The sequence below is a fragment of the Castanea sativa genome, chromosome 5, assembly GCF_040712315.1.
Source record: "Castanea sativa cultivar Marrone di Chiusa Pesio chromosome 5, ASM4071231v1".
In the NCBI taxonomy this organism is placed as follows: domain Eukaryota; kingdom Viridiplantae; phylum Streptophyta; class Magnoliopsida; order Fagales; family Fagaceae; genus Castanea; species Castanea sativa.
The window spans coordinates 7,476,886-7,500,861 of NC_134017.1; the positions used below are offsets into that span (position 1 = coordinate 7,476,886).

Here is a 23,976-nt window from a genome sequence, read left to right on the forward strand (position 1 = left end):
TGATTGTGTGATGTGTGTGGATGTGTGATGAGTCCCACATCGGGTATTTACTGGGTAGATCTGGGCTTTATTAACAACTGCAAGGAGCTTCAATTGTGACTAGTTCTTTTGAGATATAGCGCAGATGTGGCTAGTGCTTTTCTTTGGGTCGTTACATATGGTATCAGAGCCGGCCCAGTAACCCCATGTGGGCTCGGAGACACTACCCCACAAAGTGGGCCCTAATGAGGACGTTAGAGATTTAAGTGGGGAAGATTGTGATGCCCCAATTTGATTGATTGTGTGATGTGTGTAGACGACCCAAGGGAAAGCACTAGCCACGTCTGCGCTATACCTCAAAAGGACTAGTCACACTTGAAGCTCTTTGCAGTTGTTAATAAAGCCCAGATCTACCCAGTAAATACCTGATGTGGGACTCATCACACATCCACACACATCACACAATCAATCAAATTGGGGCATCACAATCTTCCCCACTTAAATCTCTAACGTCCTCGTTAGGGTCCACTTTGTGGGGTAGTGTCTCCGAGCCCACACGGGGTTACCGGGCCGACTCTGATACCATATGTAACGACCCAAGGAAAAGCATTAGCCACATTTGCACTATATCTCAAAAGGACTAGTCACAATTAAAGCTCCTTGCAGTTGTTAATAAAGCCCAGATCTACCCAGTAAATACCCGATGTGGGACTCATCACACATCCACACACATCACACAATCAATCAAATTGGGGCATCACAAAAAGAATAAAATTTTGAAGCTTAAAAATGCATGATTAAAGAAACTCCCAAGTTTTTGAAACCCTAGACTAGGAAAGTGCAGAAATTCAAACAATGTAGGGCAACGAACTCCTTAAAAAATGGGATTTGTGAGTCATTGGTCAAATGGTCCTCTTTGATGTTCAAAATCAACATTTTGAGTCAATTGTTCGATTGGGCTATTTAGCCGTGACCTGAGAAATTTTTTTCTAGGGATAATCTTCAAAGGTACTGAATTTTCTAGTATTCAACAATAGTGATGCAGGTATGTGGAACATGACTACCTAGGCATCAAGATTAATTGCAATGCAAATTAAGCCATGCTGAAATTCTAAGAATTCATGTTAGAACCACTTCTTTAATATTTTATTAGTAAATCTTCCTATGGAATTGAAGCTTATAGCATATGATGCGAGAAAATATGCTATGCATTGAATTAAAAATAATAATAATAATATGTTAACAATTTAAATTTAAAAACAAAAACAAAAATTCCACCACATATTTGATTTTTTTTATATGCGAAACAATTCTTCCCGTCATAGTAGCCCTTTGTTTCTATTGAGAATTTCACATGATCTCTCTCTTTTTCCTTTCAAATATCTCTAAAGGAAGTTCAGTGGTATCTCACAGGTAATGATATCAATTCAGATCTTCGTATGAACTTTGTTTCTAACACAATGGACTAGTTGCAAATAAAGACTTGAGGCTAAAGGTATGCCGTATTTGTGAAATAAAATTCAAATGACTATCACATTTAGTTATGAATTAAATCATATCAATATTATATACTATATAATAAAAGTTGGGTTTAGAAGCTGTGGTTGTGCCAAGTGGCTTCACCAAATTGCAGAAATTTTGTTAGATTTAAAAAAAAAAATAGATGCATATTTTTTTGTCCTTATCTTTTTCTCCTATAATTTCTAAGTTGATAGAAATTTTAATTTGATTATAATCCAAATTCTTCATATAATCTTTTTATTATTAATTTATCTATAATTTCTAAAAATTTTGGAGTATACGTAGAGTAGTAAAAGTAAAAGAATAGTTAAATAAGGACTCTAAAATCTAGAGTGAGATAAATTTTTAAATCTTTGTTTTTGATAAGGATATAACTTCTTAATCTTTTGAAGTTTTAATGAGTTTTTTTTTTTTTTTTTTTGGTTGATAGAAATGATCATTTGTTGGATCATGGATAGAAGAAACAATTTTTTTTTACATAAATTATATTACTACACATTAAAAAAAAAAAAAAAAGCAACGTTATTAGTATTTTTAGATTTTCAAAAAAAAAAAAAAAAACATAACTTATATTAACGTCAAAAACAACACCATTAGTTCATATTTTTTGACTTTCAAAAAAATAGATATAATATTTTATTCTTATATTCTTCTCCTATGATTCACACCTCCACAAATTAGACTCACATTAGACTTTTTGTTCATATCAATTTCTTCAATGTAGAGTGTATATATATATATATCAAATAAGTCATAATTAATACTCACCATATTGGTTTTTTACTTCTATTCTTCTACCTACAACCTTGCTGGTATGTATTATTTTGTGTTTTTTTTTTTTTCCTGTTGTTTAACCTAATTTTGTTAAGTTTTATTCAATTTATATGGTTATGGTTTGAGAATCAATTGTTAAATATGCTTAGACATGATTTTGTATTATTTTGTATATTGTATATGAATTAAACGTTATGACATGGGTTCCAATGGTGATCGTTGTTACATATTTATGTTTAATATGGTTTGACATGATTTTCTATTATTTTTTATAACATATATGAATTACACGTTTATGACATATGTTTCAATAGTGATATGTTGCTTCCATCCCTCAATTTTGATTTAGAGATCAATCTTATTTTTAGCTTATTATTAAGAATGTCTTGATATAATTTGATGATAAATTGTTATATCAATTTTATTATTTAATTTTACTTAAATTAGAAAATGTTATCTTATTTTCTTTAGTTTACACATGATTCTTGATTAAGTCGTAGTTGCGCCAAATGACTTCACCAAATTGTAGAAATTTTGTTAGATTTAAAAAAAAAAATAGATATATATATATATATATATATATATATATATATATAAATTTGTGCTTATCTTCTTCTCCTATAATTTATAATTTGATGAAAATTTTAATTTGATTACAATCCAAATTCTTCGTCTAATCCTTTTATTATTAATTTATCTATAATTTTTAAGTTACTAAAAATCTTAATTTTGTAAACTCAATCATCATCCTTTCCAAAATATTTGCAACGTAATTTGCACTGTTTCTCTATATCTTAAAATCCTATTTGAAATTAGGTTCTTGAATTAACATTTTTTTTTTTGTATTTAATTTTCTTATTCTTTGTAAGGCATTGACTTTATTGTATGTGTTTTTTGATAAAGTTTATGATATCTATTTTGTTTTTTCTGAGGATTTGATAGGTATTTCACTGTGATTATCAATATGTATTTTAAGAGTTTTAATTGGTAACATATATATTCTGTTATGAATTTAAATTAAAGAGAAATTTTTAAGAAAAAAATAGGAAAATTGAAAAATCAAGCTGGTTGACTATTTGAAGCCCACCTTGAAGAAGTAAAATTAGTAACTATTTTTGTAGGGTTAAGATAATGAAAACATTTTTTTATTGTTTTTAAGAAACAATTTCAAAATTATATATAAGAAAAAAATATCATATATATATATATATATTTGTTTTTAAAATGCACAAGATGATTTATTCTTTTTTTGTATATTATTTTTCGCCAATATCTTGAAACAAAATTTGTAAGCTTTGCTTTAAACTTACGTGGATTTGAATTTGTCATTAATTTTTGAGTAAATTGCAAATTACACCTCTAAAACTTGGGGGTGTTTGGATTTTACCCCATGTGTTTGGATTTTGCAAAATTTGTCATTATTTTAAAAATGTTTAGTAATTTAGATTGTTCTTAATTACTGAATTGAAGTTTCTACTTGAATATATTATTTTGGATAGTTTTTAATTATTAAATCTAAGGTTTTTCTATTTAAATATATGTTGGTGATTTATTGAGTCTTAAAGCTCAATATATATATATATATATGCATTTTATAATACCTTAATTTCACATAATATGCATCCATTATATAACTTAAAAATAAAATATTCATTTATTTTTATTATCTAATTTTAAGTACATTTATAAAATAAAATAAAAAACTATTTACATATAAATTTTGATTAAGCCGTGCATCGCACGTGCATAATGCTAGTATATATAAAAGCAAAGACCTCATACGGGAAAGCATGAAGTCTTGCCAAGTGGCATTTTAATTTTGCATTTAGTATTTTTTTTACCTCTTTCATTAATTATTTTTACTGTTACCCAAAAGTTCACATTAACTTATTTTACTATTATCTTATTACTATCTCATTAATTGTCTAAGCTTACACCATACATTTCTCTATTTTTCATGTTTTTTAGCATACCCATCGTTTTATTATTTTTTTAAAAAAAAACAAAAAATTAATAATTAAGGACTAATAGTGATAACTAACCACATAAGACCCTCAAGAGAAATAGAAAGACACAAAAATGCTGTGGATGGTTAAATAAAATGCACTGTTTCACTATATATTACCAAAATAAAAAACTTGAGACTGACAAAATATTTGAAAGTGAGAGAAAGAGGAATCTGAGAGGTCACTACCTCCGTTATATTAGCCTCCCACCCCCATCAAGACACTGAAACTCCTACGGATAATTTTTTATTATTATTTAAATTAGGGGCTTAAATATGATTTAAGTTTGAGTAATATGGCTGGATAGTTTTTATTTTGGGTATATAAGTAGAGAGAATATTTGGTATGCAATGTAAAGTCATATTCTACCATAGTTTAATTTTAAATCATCTATAAGACACATGAATACACACTTACCCACATTATGTATTAATGTTGCACTATCAATGAGGAGAAGATGGTGAGAGAGTTGGGCATACTTTCATTTCATGGTATGAAATATGTGAACACAACACAAATTAGTTGATTTCATGGTCCTGTTATTCTTTTTCATTTATCTTTGGTTTCATGATTTAAAAAAATAATAATAATCTTACCTTGAGAAGGCTACAAATATGCAGTGAAGTTACTAAACTACTTTTTAATATCTCAAAATGTATATATTTCTTTACTCTAATTTAATTTACTTTTTCTTTATAATATATGTACAAATATTATCCAAAACCGTTTTACATAAAATATCACAAAAATGTTGTGGATTGTTAAATAAAATGCACTGTTTCACTATATATTACTAAAATAAAAAACCTGAGACTGACAAAACATTTGAAAGTGAGAGAAAGAGGGATCTGAGAGGTCACTACCTCCATTATATTAGCCTCCCACCACCATCAAGACACTGAAACCCCTACAGATAATTTTTTATTATTATTTAAATTAGGGACTTAAATATGATTTAAGTTTGAGTAATATGACTAGATAGTTTTTGTTTTGGGTATATAAGTAGAGAGAATATTTGGCGTGCAATGCAAAGTCATATTCTACCATGGTTTAATTTTAAATCATCTTTAAAACACATGAATATACACTTGCCCACATTATGTATTAATGTTGCACTATCAATGAGGAGAAGACGGTGAGAGAGTTGGGCATACTTTCATTTCATGGTATGAAATATGTGAACGCAACACAAATTAGTTGATTTTCATGGTCCTGTTATTCTTTTTCATTTATCTTTGGTGTCATGATTTAAAAAAATAATAATCTTACCTTGAGAATGATACAAATATGTAGTGAAGTTACTAAACTAATTTTTAATATCTCAAAATGTATATGTTTCTTTACTCTAATTTAATTTACTTTTTCTTTAAAATGTATGTACAAACATTATTCAAAACTGTTTTATATAAAATATCACAAAATTATCTGTGCATCGCACAGGAAGCAGAGACCTCATACAGAAGTGCATGAGGTTCAGCCATGTGACACTTTGTATGAGTACTTTTTTGTTTAGCCTTTCACCTCTCATCTTCTTATCAATGATTAGTTTAAGCCATAAATGCAAAAAATTATAAGATTTGATTCTACTCCTTTTTCCAACTTCTTGAACTCTTCCACTTTTAATTTCATTAATTTAAAAAATGAAAAATTTTCTCCATTCAATGTTAGCTTTCATGTTCTTTTTATATATTCCAGTTTCACAAAATATCAAAAGGCCAAAAGAAAAATAGGACTAGAGAGATAGAGAGACAAAGAGTGAGAAATTAGTGTCAAAAAGAGTATGACATTGGGTATGATTTCAGGTACATATAATTTAAACTTCTTAACAACACTATCAAAGCTTGATACAATGCTTTAACAACATATGAGGTATCTAAAAGGTACGTGTTTTTTGTCTTTATTTATATGTTTGGAAAGTGTATAATCTTTGTATGTGATTAAGGTACTCAGATGTAAGTAAAATTAAACGTAAGATATGAAATAGTATAAGTTTATATTTTCCTGTTCAATTATTGTTTTATTTTTAATCTCTTGGCATGTATATTTAGTTTTTTACGAATTAGAAATTATAAACCTTAAATTTTAGATGTTTAGTCTTCAAAAGTTCACGTGTTTTCTTTTATAAAAAAAAAATACTTCTAAAAAAAGAAAAGGAAATAATAAAAAAATTTATATTGGAAATGGTCGAATGTAAGAACTAAATACACATGTACACCTGATCAAACAAAAAAGGGCCTATAGTGGCATTTTTAGAGTCTAATTAATTATGGTTACTTATAAATATATTGTGTTACTATTTTTTTTTCATTTATTATTTTAGTGACGTATAATGCATAATCGAAATTAATTTTCCAAACATTATAACACATATGAATATTATAAAATAACTAATAATGAACAAGCACATTGCATAGGACATCCACTAGTATTCAAAATAGGTGGCTACTACATTAACATGAAGAACCAGTATATAAGGACACATTAATTGAAGCAATACTAGAAAAATTATAACTCCATTTTTTTTTTTTTTTTTTTTTTTCCCTCTCAACTAGGAGAGCTCAACAGTCCCTTTCTCAAAGAGGCAACGTGCCCAGCACCAAAAAAAAAAAAAAAAAAAAAAAAAAAAAAAAAAAAGGAAAAAAAAATTGGACATGGACATTTTTATCCATTAAGCAGCTCAATTTTTTCTCTATTTTGGGGAGAAAACTTTTTGGTGGGCTCAAGGAGAAAATACTTGAGTCTCATCATTTATTTTCCTTCCTCTCCACCCAACCAAACAGACTCAAAAAAGTTTTCCTTCTTATTTTCTCTCCAAAATTTTTCATCAACCCTATTTCACATTCAAACAAACACACCTAAGAGAGCTTCACTTCTACCTAGGTTTCGTCTACGCTCATACCCAAAATTCTCTCTTTTCCACCACCTTTCTATCCCAATCACCTCCCATCATACTCACTCCCATTTACTCTTCACCTATCATGGCTATCATAGTCTTTTCCCCTCACTGTTTCAACTACCTGTTTTATGTTTCATTGAACACTGTGTTGCACACTTCCGAGATGTTAGGCTCTTATCATGCTTCTTGTTTCTGTCCTTTTACATAACAAAGCAACTCTTCACTTTTTATGCCTCTTCCCTTTACACTCTTCTTTATTCTCTTTACCTTTTCCCAAATTTGTTTGCTTTGACTTCTGAGTGATCTTTTCGTTTTCTGTCTTTGGTTTCTCTGAGTAATAGTCTTGCTAGAGTCTTTTTTCAAGCGTTTGTTCCCTTGTTCTCTAAACATAGGGGACCATATAGCAACACGTGAGTTTGACTAGATTGAAAGTAGCGGGTCAGATGTTAGTGGTGGCCCTTTTGCTGCAGATTCAGACTCATCCTCACAAAACAGCGATGAAAAAGAAACTCCCTTCGCAAGACACTGGCCCGTGATTGAAGCAAATCCTGATAGTCTGGACATGCAACAAGAATTCTGGAGCCATTGAGCTATTGGCTTCATTCTTGACTATAGGAAATTCTCAGTTCCTTACCTACAGTAAGTAATCAACACTGCATGGCTAATCAGAGGAGGGGTTACAATTGTAGGTAGAGATTCCTTCTTTTTCTTGATTCGGTTTGAATTGGAGGAGTATTTAGAGCATATGTGCTCTGAAGGACCTTGGACAGTGGATGGTGCCTTCCTTGTTCTAGAGAAATGGAGACCAAATTTGGCCCTCAACAGATTACAGTTAAACTATGTCTCCATTTGGGTACAAATCCATGGCTTACTATTGGAGTACCAGTACCTTGAACTAGCTGAAAGGATGGTTCACATAATCAGAATCTTCAAGAGGATAGATTGGAAGGATTGCATCCCCAGAAACATTAGTTTTATGCTTATCAGAGTAAGGTTAGATCCATGGAGGCCTCAGGGTTTATGTTAAGGTTAGATGATGGATCTAGGACATGGATACAATGCCAATACAAAAAGGTGCACAAATTATGCATTAGATGTGGTTTGATCGGCCATACAAGGGACAATGCAATGAGAGCATGAATGAAATTGAAAGAATGCTTATTTGTCAAAGGAATCATATTTAGAGGTTGCACCAGGTACACTTTGGCTATGATTATTTGGAACCACATTTTCATAATGAGCTTAGGGCCTTTTATGATAGGAGAAGGCACTGGACTACCCAAGCCCGATATGGAAATCTGCACCCCAATCACCATATGCAACATCACCATCCCCATGATAACCCAGAACCTGGACAACATAGCACACAGCCAATCCTACAGCCACAAGAAGATCACAATCTAGCCCCTCTGACCTAGAAACACCCACTGTGCCAATTCCAAATAGCCAACCCAAAACCTAGCTCCTAATATAGTCCCACAACCAGAATTTGAACATGCAACACTGAATTTAGCTATCTACTCCCTTTCCTTAGAAATAACTCGGTACCACCCACGCCTGTTAAATCCCCTGCCTCATCCACTGAAAAACACCAAAACAGAGACCTTGGACTAAATTTGACTTTTGAGCAAGCTTTGTGTGTTACCCAAACCCAACGACAAGAGCAAGAGGACACCTCCTCCTTCACCATGCATCCTCCATGGACAATGACAGCTAACTCTTCTCGTCGTTGGACATAGGTTGAAGGGAATGGACCTTTTCTAACGACAGGAGAATTAAGACAAAGTACAAGGCCTGATACGGATACAGAGTGTGAATCGAAAATAGCCATCATGCTTAACTTGGACAAGCTAAATGAGGATCGTCCTGAATGGGTACGTAGGGATGCATGGAATAGAGGACACCATACTCAACAAACTCATTGATAGACTCATTGGTCTATAGGGTTAACAGAGAAAGAATGAGGTTTGAAGTTGGTAGCTCTAGTGCTGGGCCTAGGATCCAAAGGTCCCAAGTTATGGGCCAAAGTCAGTCTCTAACATTACACATAACAGAATCATTAGTGGTAGAAGCCCAAAGCCACACTGTTAGCCTAGACACTAGCCTGGATAACATCATCACCTCGGATCCTTTTGGCCTAGGCCCAGGCCCACCCTCTTCCAATTTCAATAAGTTCAGACCCAGGGCATTTACTAAGCTTATATTTTAATGAGTGGCTGGAAGGAAGAAGTGGCACATCAAGGAAAAGGCTTGGAACAAAGCTGGAGAGGCTAGGCAGGAACATTCAGCAAAAGTTGCTATGCGGATTCTTCCCCAGGGAAGGTAACAATAAAATTCCTTAGACAAACCCTTTTTACTATTACATACATGATGAAAGTTATTATCATAAGGAAATTTTGGAAAATCCAAATGGGTGTTGGGAAGCTGGCCCTACTCAGCTTCCCCAGTAGCCATGAGGATCTTTAGTTGGAAATGTAGAGGTTTGGGCAAACCCTTTGCAGTTCTACAATGTCAAAAAAAAGCCCAAGAATTCAAACCAGATATTATGTTTTTGATGGAGACTAGATTAGTAAAAAATAAAGGAAAAGAAGTCTGGATAAAATGTGGTTTTTCTGATGGGTGGGAGGTCCCAGGGGTGAGTTTTAGTGGTGGACTAATTTTGGCATGGATGCTCAGGTAGAATTTTAGGGTGGTATTTGATTCTAAGCACCTCATACACACTGATCTTTTAGACAACAAAAGGTAGCCCTTTATCTGTTACTTTTGTCTATGGGCATCCTGAACATTCAAAAAGAGAAGTGTGGCATCAACTTAAATCTCTTAAAAGTTGTGCTCACCTCAATTGGTTCTATATTGGGGATTTCAACCAAGTCCTAACAAAGGATGAGAAACTATCATTTCATCAAGGTAGTATTGTTGGTGCACATCTGTTCCAACAAGTGGTAGCTGAACTGCAATTATGTGACCTTGCAGCCAAATGTCAAAAATTCACATGGATGAACAATAGGGAGGATACGGATTTTGTCATGGAAAGACTTGATAGGGTCTTTGCTAGTGTAGAATGGGTCAATAGGTACCCTTTATACTCTCTTAGAAATCTGCCTATAATCCGCTCTAACCATGGAACAATCATTCTAGATTTGGAAGTTCAAGGCCCTTTCAGGAAAAGACCCTTTAGATTTGAACACATGTGGCTTACCCACTCCAGTTGCAGAAAGATGATTCAACGGGCATGGAATGTGCAGTCTCATGGTTCTAGGGCTGCTCAATTGAGAAACAAGATTTCAAATGTCAGAAAGACAACTTTGGAGTGGAATAGAGAGGTGTTTGGAAAGGTAGAGAATTAAATCAAGTTGAAGCAATCTGAATTATAAAAAATTCAGAACTCAATCAGTATTATGGATGATGTTCAGAAGGAGAAAACTCTTAGAAAGGAGATCGAGGTTTCGCTAGACAGGGAGGAATTGATGTGGGCTCGAAAGGCAAGGGCCAAGTGGATTCTACAAGGGGATAGGAAAACTAGATTTTTTTCAAACTGTGGTCAAACAGAGAAGAGCTAGGAGTGGAATTTTACAAATTAAGAATGATCAAGGTGTTCTTATTGACATGCTTGGTGAGATTGAAAGTATTCTCACCTATCACTTCATGAAAAGCTATGAGAGCAATAACAACATTATTGTTGAAGATATCATCCAGGATCTTGATGCCTTACCTATTTCTGTCATATCTGAGCAACAATGCAGCCTTCTCAATAGGCCAATATCAAATGTGAAAATTGAAGAGACAGTCTTCCAATTGGGCTCACACAAGGCCCCTGGACCAGATGGCATTCCAACTTTTTTGTTTCAAGAATTTTGGGCCACAGTCAAGACAGATGTCATTAATTCTGTCCAAGCATTCTTCCATTCAAGTTCTCTCTTTAAGCCTCTCAACCATACGTTTATCACCCTTATCCCTAAAATTACCTATCCTGATAAGGTTACACACTTTAGGCCCATTAGTCTATGTAATGTGATTTATAAAGTCATATCCAAAATCCTAGTTAATAGACTAAAGCCAATCATGGATAGCATAATAACACCCTATCAAAATGCTTTTATCCAAGGAAGAAATATTTCTGATAGCATTCTCTTAGCTCATGAAATTCTTGATGTCCTTAGGAAAAAGAAAGGGAGAAAAATCATATTTGGTGCTTTAAAGATAGATATGATTAAAGCCTATGATTAGGTAAATTGGAATTTCCTAAAAGCAATCCTGTTTGTTATGAAGTTTGATTCAAAATGGATTAATTGGATTATGGAATGTGTGTCGTTAGTATCCTTCACTCTACTTGTAAATGGGAACCTAATAACTCCCTTCACACCTAATTTATTCCTTATATGTGCAAACATCCTTTCCATTTCCCTACTCCGAGTAGAGAGTTTAATTAGGATAAAAGGGGTAAAAATAGGGAGGAGTGGCTTGTCCTTTACTCATTTGTTATTTGCTGATGACTCTTTTCTATTCTTTAGAAAGGACAAGCACTCATTAGAAAACCTGATGAAAATCCTTGACTGGAATTGCAAGATCTCAGGTCAGATAATCAATTTGTCAAAATCTAACCTATATTGTTCCCCCAATATGCCTATGTTTGATCAAATTTCCCTAGTTAGAGTGCTGCAAGTTAATCTAGTCCAAAATCCTAGGAAATATCTTGGAATAGATTTCAAGCTAAGAGGGAATAAAGTTGTTGATTTCCAGTTTCTAATTGACAAACTCAACTCTAAATTACAAGGATGGAAAGCAAAGCTTCTTTCTTAAGTAGGCAGAACAACTCTCATCTCATTAGTCTTGCAATCCCTTCCTCTTTATATTTTCTCATGTTTTAGGGTACCTGGATATGTCTGCAACAAAATGGATTCCATAGTTAGGGCTTTTTGGCGGGGGCATGAGCAGGGTGAGAAAAAACTTCATCTTATCAACTGGGATAAAATTTGCTAGCCAAAGAGAAATGGTGTATTAGGTCTTAAGAAGTTCAGATTCATGAATCAATCCATGCTTGCAAAACAATATTGGAGAATGAACCAAAATTCTAATTCTCTCCTAGCTAGAACCTTCAAAGCTAAGTATTTTCCTAGAGGCTCAATGCAAGAGTGCAACCCAAACCACACCACTCCTGGATTTGGGAGAACATCATTAAGCTAGACAACCCCAAGTTGAGAGAAGGAAAATGGAGGGTAGGAGGAGGCTTTGATATTCCTCTCAGTCACCAAAACTGGTTCAATAAACCAACTCTAAATTTGGAAAAACCATGTTTACCCACAGGCACCGTAGGAGACTTGATTGATAACAATACACATTCTTGGAAGGTTGACTTGGTTAGATCCATATATCCTCCCTCACAATCTTCGAAAATCCTGCAAATCCCCATCTCCAAAACAGATGCAGTTCAAGACAAACTCTGCTGGAAATACTCAAATGATGGAGAGTATAAGGTCATATCTGCATATGAGATCTTGGTTAGAGACTGCTCTACTACACAAAGACAAACTCAGTCACAAGAAGGGGTGTGGAAAATGATTTGGGGTGTTAAAAGTCCCCTTGAAAATCAATACCTTTGTGTGGAAACTCATGCATGATAGATTACCCACCCTTCTTAGCCAAAATAGTAGAGGAATTACTTCTCTTAGTTTGTGTCCTTTCCGTAATAAAGAGAATGAGTCCACCACACATCTTTTTCTGTTATGCCCTTTCACAAGAGCTTGCTAGCATGGTTCAACTTTAGCCATTCACTCATCTTATTTCAGCAACACAATAGTCCAACAATGGCTGACTTCTCTTCTAAATAGATACAAAAAAAGAGAAGCAAACTCTATGGAATATTTGCAGGCTATTTTTACAACTTTGTGGACAAATTGGAACCATAGGAATTGAGTGGTTTATGAAGGAAGAAATCCCAATCCTATGGATGTGATTCTAACAGCACAATCTCTGTCTTGTAGGTACAAAGAATCCTTCAATGAGCATCCAAACTATAACAGCAGTTTAAGAAGATTAAAGCCAGAACAGCAACCAACAGCAGGTCAATGGCAGTTAATCATAAACATTGCAAGAGCAAGATGCAAAAAGCCAAAAAGATGTTCTTTTGCCAATGAAGCAGTTAATATGCAGGGAGTTAGTATTTTCTTTGGAGTAGCTAGTAGTGCATCCAGGTCAACATGTGAGGCAATGTCTGAAGTTATGGTGGATGTGGCATCAAATCAAGAAACCATGGGTTCCAACAAATTTTGTTTTTAGGTGATAGCAGAAAAGTAGTCCAAGCCTTTAGGAAGAAAAGGGCACCAAATTGGCTAGATAATACTAAACTGGCTGATCTAAATTTTCTAACTCAAACAGGACTTATCTGCAATATGCTTTTAGTGCCCCACCTCATTGTTAAACTTGTATGGTCTGTAGCTAAAATGGAATCTTCTATGCCTATGAACTATTACTGGTACAACCCAGCCTTTTTGTAACTCTTGTTTCTAACTCCCTTTAAATGGTATTAAAAAAAATTGAAGCAATACCTTTTAGCTAGATAATTGTGTCCTTCACTTACTAAGGCGGCCACTTCTTAGCTTTTCTTGTAACCATTTCACCTTTAGTATTGTAGTCACATAAAACTAATCCTTTTTGTCATTAACAAATTTGAAATAAGCATGCCTCCATGTCCTATTAAAGAAAAGACCTTCACAAACTCCCCAAAAGCCAACTGCGAATCCAACTCCCACACCCATATAGAAGCTAGAACTTTCAGACTCCTCTTTTGTTTTGCTAATTAATATTCTGTTATGAGGTTCTCCAATTGGTGGTGTGCATCTTTTTAGAAGAGGAGCACCACACAATTGAGGATTGCCAATATATCTGGCAGCATCAAAAGAATGAAGTCGGGTACTTGAAGGAATTCTACCTGAGAAATCGTTGTGTGACAAGTCCAAGTAATTAAGAAATGACAAATTAGACACACTTGATGGAATTTCACATGATAGATGATTTTGTGAGAGATCAATTGACTCCAACTCCTTCATTATCCCAATGTTTTCTAGTTTGTTGCCCATCAAATGATTTCAAGACAAGTTCAAAAACCGTAATTTAGAAAGAATTGGAATTTCAACCAAAATTGATCCAGACAATTTGTTACTTGAAAGGTTTATGATCCTCACAAATTTAAGGTTATCTTCATATTGTAGTACATGTCCTTTTGGAACCAGCATAAGATTCTTGTTGGAGCATTTTAATATTAAATAATTAAAATGAATAAATGTTACAACATAAATGTAAAGATGTGGAAGTGAATATGAAAGATGAGGAGTTAGTGAAAATGTTTAATTCCACATTGAAAATGAGAGAAACTATTTTATTCTTTTTAATTGTGGTGATTAATGGGCTAACATGAATTGTCTCAGATATTGGACTAGACACGTGTGCAAGGGGGAGGTGAACGGTGGAAGTATCAAAAATGGAAATGATTTAGCCTCTTGGATCCTCCTACTTGACAGCCCATTCAGAGGTTCTTGGCAAGAAAAGGTGTTCTTTCTGGTGGAACACTTTGTGCAGAGTTTGTTCTAGCCATACAACACTTGTTGGACTGTTGTATCATGGGGGAGACAAATAGTGTTGTGTAATTTCTCTCTTTAAATTAATAAAAATTCAGAAGTACAAAGTTAACCAACCAAGGACTTGAATCTCCTTAAAGAGAGCAAGTGCTGCGCCTCAGTACAAATAGTGTTATGTAATTTCTCTCTTTAAATTAATAAAAATTTAAAAGTATTATTCAGTTTCTCTTTGTGTTATTTTCATTATCATTGTGTTTACACCAACAATTTTAAGGAGATTTAGACATGGAGCCTACACAAAGAAACCAAATGAGCCTATTGGAGATCTCAACAAGCCCTTTCGCTTTAAGGGAGCCCACTTCAAGAGGTGGAAAGGGAAGGTCCTCTTCTACTTGAGTCTTCTCAAAGTAACCTACATCCTCACTGACAAGAATCCATCAAAGATTTCTACCGATTAGATGAGTGAGAAAGAATATATTCTCCATCAAGAAAAAATAGATAAGTATACAAAAGATTAATATAATTATCACTCTTATCTATTGCATTGTCTTGCTGATCATTTCTATGATTATTATGATACAACTTACAATTCTGCCAAAAAAATTTGGAAAACATTACAAAACAAATATGATACCGAGGAGGCTAGTGCAAAGAAGTATGCTGCTAGTAGATTTTTCCGTTACTATATGGTGGATCGAAAATCGGTGGTAAATCAAGCACAAGACTTCCAAATGATTGTGGCAGGATTGAGATTTAAAGGCATAAAGATTGGAGACAATTTGGTGGTAGTTAGCATAATTGACAAACTACCACAATCTTGGAGGGAGTTCCAAAAGACTTTGTGGCACAAACAAAAGGAGACATCCTTGGAGAGTTTGATCACACGAGGAGGCTAGAGGACAAAACACTTATGACATAAGAGAGCAATGGTAATTCCACCACAAAGGTAAACCTTATTTTAGCCAATAATAATACGCCCAAAAATTATTTTCCTAGAAATGGTCTATTGAAGCCTAAAAAAAGAGCCTTTAAAAATAATAATAAACCTCAAGGAAGCAGGAAACCGAATAAAAATTACAATAAGAACCAAGGACCCTCTTCACAAGATCAATTTAATAGATCTTGTTTTATTTGTGATAAAAGTGGGCATATTGCTCGATTTTGCAAATTTTGGAAACATGAATCTGTCCCACAGGCTAACGTTACCGAAGAGCCTTTAGTGGCTATGATTACAGACATCAATATTGTGCATATGTGTTGAAAGGTGGTGGGCAGATTCTGGTGCTAATAGGCATGTCTGCTATGACAAAAATTGGTTCAAATTGTACACTCTTTTTGAAGAAGAAAAAACTGTTATGCTCAGTGACTCTAGCAAAACCAAGGTTCTTGGGAGTGGTGAGGCAGAATTGAAATTCACTTCTGGACGTGTGCTAACATTGAAAGATGTACTTTACACTCCATCCATAAGGAAGAATTTGATGGCAAGTTTTTTGCTTAACAAGGTTGGCTTCAAGCAAACTATGGAATCTGATAATTATGTAATCACTAAAAATGGATTATTTGTGGGCAAGGGTTATGCTTATGATGGAATGTTTAAATAGAATGTTGAGAATAATAAAGCATCTACCAGTTCAGTTTATATGCTTTCTTTTATTAATATCTAGCATGCTCGTTTGTGTCATATAAATAGTAGATATGTGGGAATCATAAGTAGTTTAGGATTAATTCCAAGACTGCCAAAAGATTTTGAAAAATGTGAAACTTGTAGTCAAGCTAAGATTACAAAAAGGCCTCATAAAAGTGCTATAAGAAATACCGAATTGCTTAAGTTAATTCACTCTGATTTATGTGAATTTGAGGAAATTTTAACTCGTGGAGGAAATAGATATATTATCACTTTTATTGATGATTTTTCAAAATATACAATTATTTATTTGTTGAAGAATAAAAGTGATGCTTTTGAAAATTTTCAAGATTTTTTAAAAGATGTTGAAAATCAATTCAATAGAAAAATAAAAAGAATAAGAAGTGACAGAGGCTGTGAGTATGAATCAAGTGCATTCAACTCATTTGTTCAGTCTTTGGGAATTATCCATGAAACTACTGTACTATATTCACCTGCTTCTAATGGTGTGGTTGAAATAAAAAATAGAACTTTAATTGAATTAACAAATGCTATGTTAATTGAATTTGGTGCACCTTTACATTTTTGGGGTGAAAATATTTTGACTCCATGTCATGTTTTGAATAGGGTGCCACATAAAAAGTCACACACCACACATTTTGAGATGTGGAAATGACATAAGCCAAATTTGGGATATTTGGAGTATGGGGTTATCTTGCTTATGTAAGGCTTACTGACCCTAAAATGCCTAAATTAGATATAAGAGCTACTACCTGTGCTTTTCTTGGTTATGCGATTAATAGTGCAGCCTATAAATTTTTTGATCTTGAAAACAAAATAATTTTGAATCTGGTGATGCAATTTTTCATGAAGAAAAATTTCCTTTTAAATTGAAAAACAGTGGGGGTGAAGAAAATATTTTGTCACAACCTAGTTCTTCTACTTCATATCTACCAAATCAAGAAAATTTTGAAATGGAACCTAGAAGAAGTAAAAGAGCTAGAGTTGAAAAGGATTTTGGTCCTGATTATTATGTTTTTAACATTGAGGAAAATCCCTAAAATTTAAAAGAGTCTTTAACATTACCTGATGCTATATTCTGGAAAAATGCTGTAAATGATGAGATGAAATTTCTAATTTCTAATAGAACTTGGAAATTAGTAGATCTTCCACCGAGTTGTAAGACCATAGGTTATAAATGGGTCCTTAGAAAAAATTTGAAACCGGATGGATCAATAGATAAGTTTAAAGCTAGACTTGTTGCAAAAGGCTTTAAACAAAAAGCTAGTCTTGATTTCTTTGATACATTTTCTCCGACAACAAGAATTACATCTATTAGATTATTAATTACTATTGCTACAATCTTTGATTTGAAAATTTATCAAATGGATGTAAAAACTGATTTTCTAAATGGGGACCTAGAGGAAGAGATTTATATGGATCAGCCCGAAGGCTTTGTAGAGCTTGGACAAGAAAGCAAAGTATGTAAGCTAACTAAATCCCTATATGGCCTAAAACAAGCACCTAAGTAGTGGCATAAAAAGTTTGATTCTTGCATGATTAAGAATGGTTATAAATCAAATGAATGTGATAAATGTATTTATTCTAAATCATGGAATAATTTACATGTTATTATTAGCCTTTATGTGGATGATATGTTGATTTTTTGCTCAAACATGCATGTTATAAATGAGACAAAAAATATGCTTAAAAATCATTTTGATATGAAAGATTTTTGTGAGGCTGATTTTATTTTGGGCATGAAAATTACAAAAACATGTGATGAAATATTTCTTGATCAATCCCATTATGTTGAGAAAATATAATTTTCATAATCACAAAAGTGTAGCTAGTCCTTTTGATTGTAGTGTTCACTTGTTTCCTGTGAATAATGATGATGAGATTTTTAATCAAAATGATTATGCTAGTATCATTGATAGTTTGTGTTATGCTACTAATTGTACTAGACCTGACATTGCAGATGTAGTATAAGTGCTCAGCAAATTTACTAGCAAGCCTAGTAAAGATCATTGGCTAGCTATTGAGCAAGTCATGAGATATTTAATTGGTACCAAAAACTATGGCTTATTTTATAAAAAGTACCCTGCTGTGATTGAAACTTTTAGTGATACCGATTAGAATACTTTGTCAAGTGATTCTCTCTCTACCTAGTGGCGACTTTAGGAATTTTGTTCAGGGTGTTCCTATTTCACTTTGAAAAAATTTTGGGTCATTTTGGTCTATTTCGGGTTGTTTCGGGACATTTCGGTAAATACCGGTCGAAATTCAAGATTTGGCAAGCATGAAGTTTGTACTTACAAAAAAAAAATTCTTAAAACCAAAATAAATTTGCATTCTATACACTGAAAAACCTCAAAAGGAAAAAAAATTAAAAAATAAAAATAAAAAGAAAAGAAATTAATGAACAAAGGTACCTGTTCAATAAACTATAAGTTCATTTAAAATATTAATAAAATTATTAATTATTGTTATTTAGTTGTTTCATAAATTTTTTTTTCTTTTATAAACTATAATTTGTTGTATTGTTGTTTCATTAATTAGTAATTGTTGTTTAGCCTAACATAATTTAATTTGTTTGTCTTTTATAATGTATTAGTTAATTAAATTATTAATTATTGGTATTTAGTTGTTTCATTGATTTTTTTTACTAACTACTAGGAGTCTAGCACACACCCCACTGTGTGTTAGCACACACCTCATGTGTGAACACACATTTGCCTCTGCATGCCTTCTAGTTCAAAATTTGTTTGGTATAAAATTTTTGAGGGTGTTCCTGATATTGCTTGAGGGTGTTCCTTTTTTTTTTTTTAAGGGTAAACAAATAAAAAAAATTAAATTATTATATATAAACAAAAATTTCTAGGAACACCCTGGATCTTGAGTGGTGTCGCCACTATCTCTACCACTGGTTATATTTTTACCTTAAGTAGTGATGTGATTTGTTGGAAATCTAAAAAGCAAATATAATTGCTAATTCAACAATGGAAGCTGAATTAATAGCATTAGCTTTAGTTAGTGAAGAGGCAAATTGACTTAGAGATTTGTTATATGAAATTTCACTTTGGAAAAAGCCAATTCCACCTATATTAATTCATTATGATGGCACTGCCGCAATTGGTAAAGGTAAAAACTGTTACTACCGTTACTACAACGGTAAATCCAAACCTATAAGAAGAAAGCACAGTACCTTGCAATCTTATTTGAGTAGTGGCATCATAATTGTGGATTATATTAAATCTAATGATAATCTTGCAGATCCATTTACCAAGGCCTTGGCAAAAGATAGAGTCTGGAATACATCGAGGGGGATGGGACTAAAGTCCATAGAATCATGAGCCATGTATGAAGATTCCTAACCCAAGGACCAAAGATCCTAAGAATTGGGTTCAATGGAAAAAACGAATTATACGATGGCGGTAAGAAATGCACAATTTATTATTTTTTTAATTATTTATTTTGTGAATAATTTTTTTAATTGTTCATCCCTATGATGTAAGTACATTTATCCTGTAATGTGGAGAGGTTGAGTAAAAAACTCTTAATGAAAGTTGTAGCTCGTATGAATGGGGTGTCAGAATTATAGAAGCACCCTTGACAAAATTTCACCTATGTGAGTGTGGGAGTGGGGCTGCTCCCTATGAGATTTGGACTTAATATCAAATACGCTCATGAAACCGGGATCAGCACACGGTAGTAAAATGCTAGCTATAAAAGCTCATGTCAACACCTGGGTTGTTATGTGTAAGCAATGGTACTTAATTTCCCTAAAGCAGTCCTAGTTCAAGTCGAAGACCATTACGACTTTGGAGTTGAGATCACTGTTTTACTAAGTGAAGGTTCAATGCAAAGCACACTTTCATGATGCTTAGTGACCCATATTTGCTTGGTAATCTCTCTTTAACTAAAATTTAATATTAAAATGAGTGGGAGATTGTTGGAGCATTTTAATATTAAATAATTAAAATGAGGAGTTAGTGAAAATGTTTAATTCCACATTGAAAATGAGAGAAACTATTTTATTCTTTTTAATTGTGGTGATTAATGGACTAACATAAATTGTCTCAGATATTGGGCTAGATACGTGCACAAGGGGAAGGTGAAGGGTGGAGGTATCAAAAACGGAAATAAATCAGCCTCTTGGATCCTCCTACTTGACAATCCATTCAGAGTAATTACCATATCTGTTGGTGAGTAAATAACTCCAGTCCATCAGATTAATATCCAACAATTAATCTTGTAACACCCACTACATCAGAATAATGGACCTAATTAATTAGATTAATTTAGGTAGTAATTTTGTGAGGCCCATTGAGCCTATAAATAGACTCATTCAGACCCAATCCAAGTTTCTACAATATACACTAAAAAAAATAGAGAGGTTCTTGGCAAGGAAGGGTGTTCTTTCTGGTAGAGTTTTAGGCTTGAACACTTTATGCAGAGGTTGTTCTAGCCATACGACACTTGTTGGGCTGTTTTATCTTGAGGGAGAAAAGTCAGAGACGGTCTGCACCGGTTACAAAGTTTAGCCAACCAAGGGCTTGAATCTCCTTAAAGAGAGCGAGTGTCGTACCTCAGTCCAAATAGTGTTGTGTAATTTCTCTCTTTAAATTAATAAAAAATCAAAAGTATTATTCAGTTTCTTTTTGTGTTATTTCTATTATTATTGTGTTTGCACCAAAAAGAAACTGAATAATTTCTTTTTGTGTTATTTCTATTATTATTGTGTTTGCACCAAAAAGAAACTGAATAATACTTTTGAAAATCTAAACTATCAAAATAAACATCTTGATATTTTTAAAGCAACTTGGTAAGGGCCTGATAGGCTATTATTTGCAAGATCCAATATTCTAAGAGAAGAAATTTGGCATATATTTAGAGTTATATTTCCCTTGAATCCACTAGATCTTAGACGGAGTACTATAAGTCGTGTCAATTTTGTAATCAGAGTGGTATGGTCCTTGAAAAATTATTATCACTTATATCAATGAGCCCTAATTTTGAGCACCTTTTCAATGGCGAGGGAATATCCCCATAGATGCTATTATTTTGTAAACTCAATGATTTTATTTCAACTAACAATGCCAAAGAATAAGGAATTCTACCTGATAGATTATTGCTCCCCAAGTTTAAATGGATCAAAGATTGCCAGTACCTCCAACAGTTAGAAAGTTCTCCAAGTAAGAAATTGTTTGATACATCTAGAACCTGCAATTTTTTTATATTCATCTTTTGGCACAAGAAAGTGGAAATAAGTCCAGAAAATGAATTGTTAGCTTGATTGAGCACTTCAACATTTGCAGACAATCCTGGCGACCGCCCCTTAAAGTGATTAGATCTTAGATTCAAAATTGTAGAATTCAACAAAATGTCTGGTACATCCCCTTCTATGTGGTTTTTAGAGAGATCAACCGTATGAATGTTTGAAATCCAATCCCAAAACCAGCTCTGAGCTTTACCTGAAACTCCTGACAAGGGCAACAATAAAAGCCAAAGGGATCTTTGGGTATGTAGCCATGTAGGAAAGTTGGGATCTATCTTACAAGAGCTCATGTCAACATATTCAAGTTGAAAAGGTGGAGCCCAATTGGAATTCACGTTAAAGAACAAAGGGGTATAAGAGATATACAGTACTTTTAATTTCCCTAATATGGAGAAATGTGCTTCATCTAGACTGCCTGGGAAGAATTAAGTGAAATAGATACTGCCAATAGATTTGAGAGAAGTCCAAGACTCTTTGGAACGGTGCCATTTAACTCGGTTCCATTAAGGAGTAAGATTTGCAATTCAGATAATTCCCAATGGACGAAGGAATTGGACCACTTAAAGAATTACCACGAAGACTGAGATATTTCAAATGCTTAAGTTGTCCTAGCGAATCTGGAATTTTTCCGCTCAAAGAATTATCTCCAAGATCGAGAAGTTCTAATTTCTGAAAATGCAAAATGCTAGGCGGCATCCCGCCTATCAGAGAACTTTCGGCCAGGAAAAGCCTTAAGAGGCTGGTACTGAGATTAGAGAACCAATTAGGTATCTCATGATTGAAATTATTTTCAGAAAGATAAAGGACTCGAAGAGATGTGAAATTTACTGATGCAAAAGATGAATTCAGACTATTAAGATGACAATATTGCAAGTATAGCTCCGAAAGAGATGGGAACTTACTCATTATTTGAAGCCAACTAACTTCTCTGTGAAGGTCGGCTGAGCTCAGGTCAAGGTATTGTATGGAAGAGAGACTAGACAGCCAATGAAGGTTATCTGCATAAAGGCCAAAATTACGTCCAAGATTTAGATAGTGAAGGCTTGAAAGGTTCCCAAGCTGACAAGGTATGACTCCACAAAACCCAGTATCATGGAGCTCAAGATGTCTCATACTGCCCATTGAACCAAGAAAACTTGGAATACCAGTAATTCATTCTCACTCAAGTCCAAGTAATTCGAATGTTGTAATAATTCCAGCAATGAATGACTAATAGCACCGCCTAACCTTTTTCCGTAGTTGAAATCTTCATCACCGTCCCATAAAAAATTGAGGTGGAGCTCTGTGACGTGACCAGTAATGTTGTCGCAGCGAACTCCGTCCCATCTACAACAATCTTTTTGTTTAGTCCAGGAGAAGAGTATGATTTCAGAATTAATGAGACCTTGTTTGAAGCTTAGAAGTGCTTGTTTCTCTTTATCATTGCAAGAAACATTTGAGTTTGACTCTGCTTTGAAGAAGAAGCTTAAACTCAGGGTAGCTACAAAGCAGCATAGTAAGAAAAGCACATGAGTTGCAAAAGAGGCACCCATTACAGAGCAAAAAACGAAGGAAGAGAAGGGTTCAAAAGAGAAGTTTGAAGGAAGACTGGGTCGTAATAATTTATAGTGATTCTTCAATTCCTTTCTTATTAATATATTACTTCAACGAAGACTTTCACTCGTTGACTAAGTCCAAATGCCAAAGACCAATACTCTTGTCATGTCTTGTTTCATGAAACAGCATAGTAATTGCACTTCAAGATTTTTGTTTGTTGACTGCTTTTTGTTTCTTTTGTTCCGTGACTTATTTGCCAATGGACATCTCACTGTTTACCGGTAAGGTGTTTTGATAATTTGTGAAGAATTTCAGCTTTTTGTTTTTTCATGATTATACCGGTATGGCTTTGTTCTAAATTCTAACCTTCTACACTTTGGTCCTTTTTTTCGTTTTTACTATATTGCAATAAAGTAATGCTCATGATTGATTAAAATCTTAAAACTCTTCTGTTATGCATATGAAATACTGCTTAGTGGCCTTAAAAACATGATTGCAATATAATCACCATTTCAGGGTAGATAGATACCAATGCCCAATATCTACTAGTGAATATAATAGTAAGATGTCATTGGAAAGAGTTATCTAGTAATTTTTGTGATCAAGGTTTCCTAATTCCCAACAATTTAGATCTATCATCAGCCAAATTTGGGCACTTCAAACTGTGGCAATGCCCGTGGATGCTACAAAGAGTGGAACCCCAAGTGTTCGATAACCATAATATTCCAGACCAGCCAATTAATGCTATTGTTGCCACACCTGTATCGGCATTTCAACAACACCAA

At 33.6% G+C, this 23,976-nt stretch overlaps 2 protein-coding genes and 1 long non-coding RNA gene across 3 annotated transcripts; 1 reads left to right on the top strand and 2 right to left on the bottom strand.

Moving 5' to 3' along the window:
• Window positions 1–9,383: 9,383 nt before the first annotated feature.
• On the top strand, window positions 9,384–13,718 carry LOC142633497 (uncharacterized). Its single transcript, XR_012843924.1, has 2 exons — window positions 9,384–9,498; window positions 13,158–13,718. It is a non-coding gene; the product is annotated as an uncharacterized LOC142633497 (long non-coding RNA).
• Window positions 13,719–13,817: 99 nt separating this feature from the next.
• LOC142634657 (receptor-like protein EIX2) lies at window positions 13,818–14,252 on the bottom strand. Its single transcript, XM_075808946.1, has one exon. The coding sequence runs from the start codon at window positions 14,250–14,252 to the stop codon at window positions 13,818–13,820; it is 435 nt and encodes a 144-aa protein (XP_075665061.1).
• A 7,084-nt stretch (window positions 14,253–21,336) lies between these two features.
• On the bottom strand, window positions 21,337–23,187 carry LOC142634658 (receptor-like protein EIX2). The gene is made up of 3 exons (XM_075808947.1): window positions 22,883–23,187; window positions 22,228–22,769; window positions 21,337–22,070 (listed from the first exon to the last, which is right to left on the bottom strand). The coding sequence occupies exons 1-3, from the start codon at window positions 23,185–23,187 to the stop codon at window positions 21,337–21,339; spliced, it is 1,581 nt and encodes a 526-aa protein (XP_075665062.1).
• Between the last annotated feature and the right edge of the window lie 789 nt (window positions 23,188–23,976).